We start from the raw sequence: 11631 nt of genomic DNA, 5'->3' as shown, positions 1-11631 counted from the left end.
CATCCAACCACTCCATCAAATCCCCCACACAATTCCTGGATCAAATTAAGAATATTCAAACCAACAACGACGGGCTGATGATATCGTTCGATCTAAAAGCGTTATTCACATCAATTGAACCAACGATAGTAAAAGAAACTCTATCACTGCTTCTCACCAACGATACAAATCTCACAAACTACACGAAGCTTCAAATTCAAAGTCTGCTAGTACTCATCGGTTTATGCCTAACAACATATTTTAAAAGACTTTAATCTGATGATATCTTTCGGAAGAACGATGAAAGCTCCATAATTAAACCATCCAGCTCAGAGAACAAAACTCCACCAAAATCATCCACCTGAGCTACAAATCTTCTCCACCATCCCATAAAACTTAAGTTTAGAGATGTCTATAGATTACGTCCAACTAACTAAACGATACTGAATAAACAACATGGAAATATATAGTTCTCATCATATAGTTTAATCTAGAGTTCATATTTTGAATATTTACCATTGAAAAAAAGTGTAAACTGTTAAAATAATAAAAAACTGTCCAGTGTTTTCTAGTTATTAATAAGCAGTTTTATTTATGATTAGAGGTTATTTCGACAATTAGCTAGTGTTATGTATTGAGAACAGTTGACCAATATCAAATGTCAAGTTAACAATCAGAATCTTGATTCTAATTTGATCTATATACAACTTAATGTTTCTGACTTGGCCAATTACTCAACCGACTTTGAGCTAGTTCACTATTCGCAAGCTCCACTCTGTCTCCTACCTTGAGTTTGAAAAATCAATAACCTACTCGTGCTATATTCATTATTAAATAAGATGGAGTGGTTCAGTGAGCAGAAGTGGTTCAGATACAGATATACCGGACTGCATCAGACCAATAATATAAACTGATTGTAAATAGGGAAGACCATAAGTAATCGATTGGCAACAAGTTAGGAATAATAAAGTTTATCACAAACGAACATGGTTTTCAGAGTTATTATTGTGTTTAATCTTACTTCTGATATGTCAGATAGTGACCCAAATTTCATTCTAATATTTGACTTGACAACTTCATCACAAGAAATCGATGCTGATTTTCAATGATGATCTAGCTAAGATCAATTCATGATATAAAATCTATGAAAATTCAATAATCATTATGAAATCCTTATGCTAAAAATTTATTGATTAATTAAATGAACTCTGTTCCATTTACATTTCGTTCTATTTATATTTCGTCAGTAGAGCATTTCTATATTCATGAAATTATTATTGTTTCTTATGTAATTCAAGTATTAAATGATCTTGTATAAAAAGTTTGTTGATAAGATCAATTCAGTTTTCATGAATTAGTTCTGGTTAGTGCTTTTTTAACAACGTTATTTTCTATGAGATGAGGATGCTGACCCCATAGAAGATGGTGTTTGGAGGTAGTCAACAGGAAACTCTGGAACTAGGTTTTGTGCTATTTGACACTCATCGGCAAGGTGTGCCTGTAATCTTGAGGAAACTGATGCTATCTGACAGATTCGATCCCGTGTCACCCAGCTTCACAGTCATAGATGTTAACACTGAGCTATCTGTGTCGCGACTGACCTCTTGTAAGACTGAGATGTATTTACAATTGATTGATCATTGGGTGGTGATCAATGTCATATATGTCAGGTCTTTATTAGTATAATGTCGAGTCACCTAAACTGGTGGCCACATTGCAATTTGGTCAATAAGGTTCGATCTGTTCTAAGAAGGACCTGACATACATGACATTGATCACCACCCAGTAATCAATCAATTGTGAATGCTGACCCCATGCCTAACCCTCTTTCTTTATCCAGGCTTGGGATCATCAGTAGCCTTAGAAGAGTTACAGATGGAGTTAATAATTAATTATTTATTTATTGTAACAAACTATTTTGATTTCTTCAGCTGTTCAACATGAACGTGGACCAAGAAATTCTACATTAAGACGACAAGTTGCTTTATTTATGACTAATGATCATCAAACTATACCTAAATCACAATTATCTCGTCAATCAAATCAATTATATCATCATCATCAATATCCAACATCATATCAACAATTATCTCAATCATCTATTCATCAATCTATGCCATTTTCACAAATACCAATATCAACACAATTGATGCATGCTAATACTTTATTAGATATGACACTTGGGAATTCATTGAATACAAATAACATTATTAATGACAAAGATACTACTACTACTAATAATAATAATAGTAATAATAATAATAGTAGTGATCAACAATATTCAGAAAATTCATTATCAATCAATAATATACTGAATTTTACAAATCCAGCTATTCTATGCTTAAAATCTACAAATGAATCACTACTACCTTTTTGTTCTACTACACCTTCATTATCATTGTTGTCAACATTGTCTTCTTCTTCTTCTCCTTGTACTATTACTACTACTATTGCTACTGCTACTACAACTTCTTCTACTTCCAATACATTGACAACAATTACAGCTATGAATAATCCCATGGTTACTACCTCTACAATAAATGATAATATGAATGTTCTTTTATCTAAATCATCAACTATTACTATAACATCTCCATCAATCTGTTCTACCTCAACTACAATGAATATAAACCATAATAATTTTAATTATTTCAATTATTTACCTTCCATGTTTCATTTACCTAATCTATTTAGTTTAAATTTTCCAAATCATAGTTATTTTTCAACCATAAGTAAATCTACAATACCATTAAGTATGATTAATACTACTTCAACTATGAATAATACTACTCATAATATTATGAGTAGTGTTTGTAATGACAGTACTAGTAGCATGATGAATATTGACAATATTAGTACTAATAATACTAATACTACTACTAATAACAGTAGTAATGGAAACACTATGAGTAGTATGAATTGTTTAAATAAAAATGAGAATATTCACCCAATAGAATATACATTCAATAGAAATTTCTTTGATAAATTACATAATCCTCTTCAAAACAACAATCGTAATGATGATGATGATGATGATGATGATGATATAACCATGTCTAAGGAACCAATGACAATCTCATCATCAAATCTACATAATCTTGATCATTTGAATATAAAAACAACATGGAATAAAGCGTTAGCTTTTGCTAAATTATGTTTACCAGATTTATTTACATATTCAAATACACATTATTTTGATTATATTGATCATTCGATCAATAATAATAATAATCAATATATTGATTATACAAAATCATTATTATATTTTCAATCGATATTAAAATTAAATAATCAATGTGATTATGAAAAATCAATATTATGGCCATGGTTTATGTCAAATTCTAATCAATTTATTGATTCATTATTACATTCAACTTGTATGAATGATCATAATTTGGATAATAATCCTAAACAGAATAATCATAATCATAATAATAATATAACTGATCCCAATAATAATAATAATAATAATAATAATAATAATAATAATAATGGTCATGTGAACTCAATGTTGAATTGTAATATTAATTCAGGGAATCAAATGACCAATACATTATATCCTACAATTCCAATATTGACATCATCATCATCATCAGTAACGTCGACGGTGACATCAACTCCGATAACTTTTCCTCAATTACCTTATCATTATTCTTCATTATTAAACTTGCCACAGACTATGATGATGAATATAAATAATGATAAATTTAAGAATGGTTCAAATGCATGGCTTTTCAATGAAAGTCAATCAATGCAAAGGAAATGTGACTTAATACATCAAAAAGGTTAGTTTTGAGATGAGGACTGTTTTTTTTTAAAAAATTTTTAAAGACGTGAACTACTTATGAGTAGTTTACTTTTCCATTATGCCATTGGTTGCATTCTGTCGTATGAGTAGTTTCTCATGTTTTTCATAGTTTAAAAGATTTGCAATCAGTTGAAGGCTTTTATCAAGTGTAGGTCTATGAGTATTTGTTGTATCCCGATAAAAATAATGAACGGTAAGTCTTGGGATCCATTTAGGCACCAATTCTAAACGTATACTTTTATCGTATAACTGTTATGTAACTAAACTGTTCATATTCATGTCCCTCTTATTATAAGCTTTAATTTAACCCATAGACTATTACTATACGATTTACCATTCTTGAGTTATGCTCAGTCCATCAATTACTATCTCCCTCATTTATAACCACTTTTGGCCAAATATTGTACAAATGTTGTTTCATATTTTATGATACGTTGTGGTCTGTCTGGTTGATATATAAACCGAGTATGTTTGAAATAAATGGTTCATATTGCAGAGGCTGAGATTGCTGTTCTGGATTTAACTGGCTGGGCCAGGCGGGAAGCGAGACCAAATCAGAACTCTAGGCTGCCCATACGGGTTTACGCGTCATTGTTCCAATCGGTAAGTCGCTGCTCTCTGATTGGCGGTATCATTGCGTTATACAATAACAGGGAACACAGATTCACAAGTTATAACAGTGTTATTTTTGTAATATATTATTTGTCTTTCCAAAGTGAACAAAATGGATTCGGACGAGGATTCGAACGAGGATTCGAATATGTAACAATATAAGTTAAGAAGTTATATGTTTTAAGAAAGTATTCTTCTTATCTAAATAACTAGATATTTTAGAATACTGTAGAATAAACTGAAAAGAAGAGGTATCAGATACTCTGTCTACTTCAAGTAGAGTGATAATGATGATAATTGTATTCAGAAAAACAATGAATACTGGACGGTTCAACCATCTGAGTGAGAACTCAGTATTATGAAAAATTATACAACTACAAATTTCCTTCATCAGTAATGAGTTTGACCCAACTTTGTAGTTCAGTTTCATGTATTTCAACTATCAGGGTCTAGATTAGGAGAATCATACCTCTACTTATTTTTGCCTGAACTATAATACACATTAATATATTCGATATAGCTGAAATCTATGTGACAGAAATCAGTTATTGATGAGTTTTTACCAAATTTGTTTAGTGTAAAAATGAATTTGTAAATAGTTGATAACCGTTGTTTTAAAATAAGTGTACTTGTTGTGACTTTTGCCCGGCTAATTATCACGTGATATAATCGCCAATCAGAATACAACTTATATAATCTGAGCACTGTGCCAAACTAATGAATTATTGACCAGTATGAGCAGCCTACATTCCTTATTGATCCTTTTTCCTCCTAGCCATGCCTGTTGAAACCAGAACACCAATATTAGCTTCTACCATATGAATAATTTATTTCAAACATATCCGGTTTATATACAAGCCAAACGGACCACGTGCATACAACCACTACCAGGGAAGTCTTACTCACTGCCCTCTCACGGCACCGGTGTTGTTTACCAAAATGAGAGGAAGAAAAATGAATATCCATCGCTTTAACCCGGTTAGTGGACACGGTGGGTCCACTTAGGGGAGTTGGAAAACCCTGATTCCAAACCAATGGTGTGCATGGAAAAAAAGCGTATGGACCAATCGTTGGTCACTGGCCACCATGGGACTGTATCTCCTGACGTTGCTCCATTGCCTTGTGGATTAGAACTTTAGATCGAAGGCTTCGTGTTTGGCCCCCTAATAAAACCACTTGCTTCTGTTCGGGCACCTGATCAGTACCCCATTCCCCACATAAATCGAATGATTTGTGTGGCGTATATCTGTTTGGTGCCTCCTTGTTCCAATGTTTATATGTTTAAATAAATAAATGAAGTGTTAATGTTGACAGCTTACAACTCTTGAAAAAATTCCATGTCTTAATTGAATTCTGTTTAATTTTCCCTCTCTTTTACTTTTATTCAATAACTACTAACAGAAAATCAACAACATTGTCAACCATTACCTCCATCATATTCAGAAGCAATAAAAAATCAATTCACTATATCAAATGGATTGTTATTATCACCATCATCATCAGCAATTAATGATTTAAACAAAACTTTATTAGATGAATGTTCAATGTTGAATCAATCCAATGATAATAATAATAATCCATACTATTCATATTCATCATCGATTCCTTCTTCTCCTATTATTAATGGATTATTACCATGTTCCTCATTGTCTTCTATATCTTCTATATCATATTGTAATAGTTTTCCATTGAATAATTCATCGAATCCCTCTACGTCAACATCCTCCTCCTCCTCCTCCTCCTCATCATCATCATCATCGTCGTCAACAACGACAACAACTTTATCATCACCGTTAATGTCGACATCAACCTCATTGTCATTAACAAATACAACATGTTTACCATTGAATATTATACAATTTTATTTAAATCAATTATTATTTCAATTAATTCATTGGTTATGTCAATTTAGACCAGATTTAAAAATGAATGAACATTTTAATTGTTCTATAAATAAATACAATATGATGAATTCAATGTGTCAACAATGGGATTATTTATTTGGTATAACACTATTTTTAGAATTTTATAAAATGTCATTAGATGATGGTACTACTAATAATCATAAGAGTAGTAGTGATGTAGATGATGATACAAATGATCAATCTATTATTTTTAATAAAATGCATTATTTATGGTTAGAATTTGTATGTAAACCATTAGTTACATCATGGAATAATGTGAAGAAATCAGATATTGGTAAGTTTGATTGAAATTTATATCAGAAAGGGGTTTTTTGTGGAGATTTTTAGAAGTTTCACTGGTTGAAATCATGAGCCAATTGAAGCTAGACCACCATGGAAAACCTGGAAGAACTGGATGGCCGTTTCGTCCTAGTATGGGACTCATCAACAGTGCACATCCACGATCCCGCACCCCGTGAGATTCGGACCCACGACCTATCACCAGGCGCTTAACCAACTAGACCACTGAACCAGTCGGTATCCAACGGTATTTATGTCTAACTTCAACCAATCCACGAAGTTGCACCACTGTACACCATTGTCTTCAGTGAGTTGATATCTCATAACAGACCTGGTTCAACTTCACTGGTAACGGCTTCGCACTAGAACTCCAGGAATATCTCTTGAAGTCAGTCACTAGTGAGCAGATGATTATTATCAGAAGGGGTTTTGTGGAGATTTTAGAAATTCCACAGATTGAAATCATGAGTCAATTGTAGCTAGACCACCGCTGAGGAGTCCCATAATAGGACGAAACGACCGTTCAGTGTTTCCAGGTTTTCCATTGAAATTTATATATTGGATATTATTTTATGCTATAATATGATTTGGTTGAGAGTGGTAACCAAAAAAATTCATCAAACAACTTAATTTCCAATTGATACGTTTAAATACAATTTTACATTGAGAATGAGTTAATATGTCAAGATTTTTTTCAACTGATGTCTTGATATGATGTGTACAATATACCGATCAAATGTTATCGTTGGAAAAAAGAACATTTAAAGGTTAGTAAAAATTGAAAACTCGATTGGAATTCTGATGGAACTCTAAGTAACTGTCAATCAATACCAAGGTTAAAATTTTCAATACGAATATCAACACAGTTCTACTGTATGGAATGGAAACCTAAAGAACTACGAGAGCCATCATCCAGAAGATACAAGTGTTTATTAACAGTTGTCTACGCAAAATACTTCGGATCCGTTGGCCGGACACTATCAGCAACAACCTGCTTTGGGAGAGAACAAACCAGATCCCAGCGGAGGAAGAAATCAGGATGAAGCACTGGAAGTGGATAGGACACACATTGAGGAAATTATTCAACTGCATCACAAGACAAGTCCTCACATGGGATCCTCAAGGCAAAAGGAGAAGAAGGAGAACAAAGAATATATTACGCTGAGAAATGGAGCCAGATATAAGAAGAATGAACAAGAATTGGATAGAACTAAAAAGGAAGGCGCAGTAGAGAGTGGGTTGGAGAATGCTGATTGGCAACCTGTGCTCCTTTAGATGTAACAGGCGTAAGTAAGTAAGTAATTGATTTCCTGGGAAAGTTCTTGGCTTATAGTGGAATAATTAAGTGGTCAGTATGATGTACAATCTAGGCATTGATTGAAAATGTCACAGAATATTGAATTGAATTACTTGGAAATAGTTAAGACTCTCTGGTTAAAGTCATATGAATTACCTTCATCAATGATTGAAGACTTTAGGTCAAATAAACTTAAACCAATCATAGTCGAATAGCTGAACTCGTATCTTGGTACCTTTCAATCCTAAATTCTGAGTTTCAGTATAGTATTTCACATTTTGTATTTCTTTTTTCTTAAAATTAAATTCCTATTCTTTAACTGTTTTCAATAATTAATCCTTTGGTGAGACTATAATTTATGGATAAACCAATCATGTATAAGATTAAGAGGTTTCAGATTTTCGCGCGAAATTCATTCATTCATTCATTTAGATATATAGAGTTTAGGCAATATAACTGATGTCAGTTCGTGATGAAAACCCCTTAAATCTAATTCTCAACCTTAACCCCATCAAACTGTAAATCATAATTCTGAATTCTTCACACTGGTTTATAACCTTCATCATTCGGTCGTAGTGATAAGGTGAACACTCTCAAGTTCAAATGAACATCCATCAATTCTTGTCTCACTTTCATATATTGCTGTTATGATATTTCGTTGTTATTATTTTTCCTCTTTCAGATTTATTAACTACTTTATCAGAATCTAATTCAATAATTCAATTATTTACACAATTAATTGTTTTAAAATTAAATGAAGAAGAAATTGATTGGTTAAAAATGATGATCTTGTTTAGTTCAACATCAGGTAACATGCTGATTGGTGAGTTAATCTTTTGGTTGACAAGGTCAAGTGTTTTGATTGGTCAACATAGTATGCTGACTAATTGTGATGCATCAGAAGGAGTTTTTGTGAAGGTGGTAGTAATTTCAATAGTTTAGATTATGAGTCCATTGAAGCTAGACCATCCTGAAAAACCTGGAAGTACTGGATGGCTGTTTCGTTTTGAATTGTGGAACTCCTCAGTGTCACTGCGCATCCACGATGCTGTCTCATGGGATTCGAACCTAGGACCAATCTAGCTTTAACTGACTCATGATCTCAATAATTGAAATTTTACATGAGGCTAATCATAGATACTAAACTATGTGACTGAAACAGTAAGTTAAACGGCTTTGAATTATTTGTGATTAATATCAGTTCCTTCCATATTTTCTGAATGGGCTTACATAATAAATAGTAATAGTCCAAAGTCTTCTATTTAATTAATATTAATCTTTAGATTCAAATGTATTTTAAAGAATACAGAATATTAATGAAGTGAGCATTTTCATTGTAAATGATTAACAATGTCGTTCAGATAGTGTTTGTATCGATTAATCCGACGGATAACTGAATCAATCTTAATGATTATTTCTATAGACAAATAGTTTAGATCATAATTAAATCTCTGTTTTCTTGAATCTTCTCATTGATGTGTTTGGACTGCAATTGATCAGTTTCTCTTATTGGCATATGTGCATCTTGTGCGTATTGTCTTAGTTCACAAGAATTATAAGCAAATATAGATGGTGGCTAGCATTGGAATCCAGGACATACATTTTGTCCTATTTGAGACTCGTCAGTTAGATATACCTGCATCTCAGAGTTGATGTTCACTCTGAGATTACGAACCCAGTACTGTTTGCTTCAAACGACATCACGTTATCTACTTAACTACTTAGTCCTGATAACACTTTACTTGTGCAACAGGATGAAGTTTAAATTCATTTGGAATTGTTTTACTTGAATCTTCCCATCGATGTTTATCACTGCAATTGATCAGTCTGTTATTATTGGCACATGTGAATCCTATGCAAATTGCTTCGATATTACCTTAATTCACAAATATTCTAAGCAAAGGTGAATAGTGGCTAGCAGTAAAATTTAGTCATGGTGTAGTGAATAAGAACACGAGCGGGATATAAGTAGCTCATATCACACTCGTCCCGCCTTTAAAACATTCGTTCTTGAGGTGGTTCTGTTCGCCATGCCACTTTCTTCTTTGCTGCAGTCGTCAAAATGTCGAGTCTGCGTTGCGCTCACCTCCATAGCTCAGTCGACCTCCCGGGGCATCAACATCAGACATCCTCCCAGCACATGGGACGTTCGACGTCTGCGCTTCAGCGGCCTGTCGAGTCACCTACATCCGATGTCTGCACAGTATCCTTGTGGTGAGTGCTACTTATATTGATATAAGCAGTATATGACACGAGTCAGGAGTGTAATGTCTGGCAGCAGAAAATGGGGAAGATCAGGGAAGGAAGAGTGGGAATGGAAAGCAATTAGTATGGAAATGCAAGAACAACGAAACTCGAGACAATTATCGAACATTTTGCAAATTAAGTATTATAGTATAGTTTTTCTATTTTACCGAGTAACTCTGTAATTTTGTGCTAAATACAATTCGATTGTCCCCACCCGTGTTCTGTTCACTACATCCTCACCTCCCACCGCTCTTCTCCGTCGACAGCACCCGCTATAGCCAACCGGTACCTCAGCTCCAGGCCCGCAACGGCGTACGCAGAACAACACCCTGCCACTTCTGGTTAGCAGCGACACCAAATAAAGTAAACAAGAACACGAGAGGAGACAATCAAATGTATTTGATCACAAATTACAGAACATCTCATTAAAATCTGACAACTATATGGTAAATTTGCAAAAAATCAATCCATCATCTCAAACTTGGCAGTTCCTGTTGCAAAAAAACATCAATCTATTGTCTCAGATTTCATTATTCATACGTTTCATACTAATTGCATTCCGTTCCCATTCTTTCCTCATCGATCTTCTACTGAAATACATTCGATGCCTGATCATCGTTATATACTACTTATATATGGATATAAGTAGCTCACATCATATTAATAATTTTACTCAACTTTTTTATACTTATTTATAGATTCATTTCAATTCATACAAAATTATGTCATAAAATATTATCAAACTATATTAAATGGTTGTTTATTACGTCAAGAACAATTAATGCATTTAATTCAAACAATTTATTCATGTATTAGTATAAAATGTAATTTACCTATGAATTGGTTAAAATATTATATTGAATGTATATTTCAATTAAATAATGAACAATTTAATTTAATTATAAAACAAATGATATTCACAGCAATAGAAACTTCTGAAATGTTAATGATGACAACCCCTTCAACACAATTACCACCACCACCAACAACAACAACGACAACAGCAACAACAACTAATTTACATTAAGATCTATTATGGTTATTAAAGGTGATGAATGAATTTACAGTTTAAACCAAACTAAAGAATAAACCATAGTAACCAATGTTCAAGCCTAATTCGAAATGTACACATACTCAATGATGTCACACACATACACACGCACATTTATTCAGTATACTTAAATGCTGTTGCCAGGTGATCAGTATTCAAGCGTCTCTCTCGCATGCACACACACACACACTCACACACATTTATTCACTCTATTTAAATATTATTATCAACAATAAAGATGATATATTGTTGTTAATTAACTAAAGAATGTTTTTGTTTTGTTTTTCCCCCCGATTTTCTCTAGTTTTTTTTTGTTTTCCTAATTCAATGATCTCTTTAAATGAACAGATAACTAAGTTCAGGATTTTAACATTACAATAGTTACATAAACATACACGCACACACACACACACATACGCACACAAATGCACTT

General features: G+C 32.9%; 1 protein-coding gene across 1 annotated transcript; it reads left to right on the top strand.

Annotated features, from left to right (window-relative positions):
* Positions 1 to 1401: 1401 nt before the first annotated feature.
* Positions 1402 to 11174, top strand: WC2_16 (blue light receptor; the record flags this gene model as incomplete). Its single annotated transcript, XM_035733482.1, has 5 exons — positions 1402 to 1585; positions 1911 to 3764; positions 5801 to 6598; positions 8583 to 8723; positions 10846 to 11174. The coding sequence occupies 5 exons, from the start codon at positions 1402 to 1404 to the stop codon at positions 11172 to 11174; spliced, it is 3306 nt and encodes a 1101-aa protein (XP_035590269.1).
* Positions 11175 to 11631: the final 457 nt, after the last annotated feature.

This window comes from Schistosoma haematobium, chromosome 5 (genome assembly GCF_000699445.3).
Source record: "Schistosoma haematobium chromosome 5, whole genome shotgun sequence".
NCBI classification, from domain to species: domain Eukaryota; kingdom Metazoa; phylum Platyhelminthes; class Trematoda; order Strigeidida; family Schistosomatidae; genus Schistosoma; species Schistosoma haematobium.
Note: the sequence above shows the minus strand (reverse complement) of the source record. Positions and strands in the feature narration are given on the sequence as shown.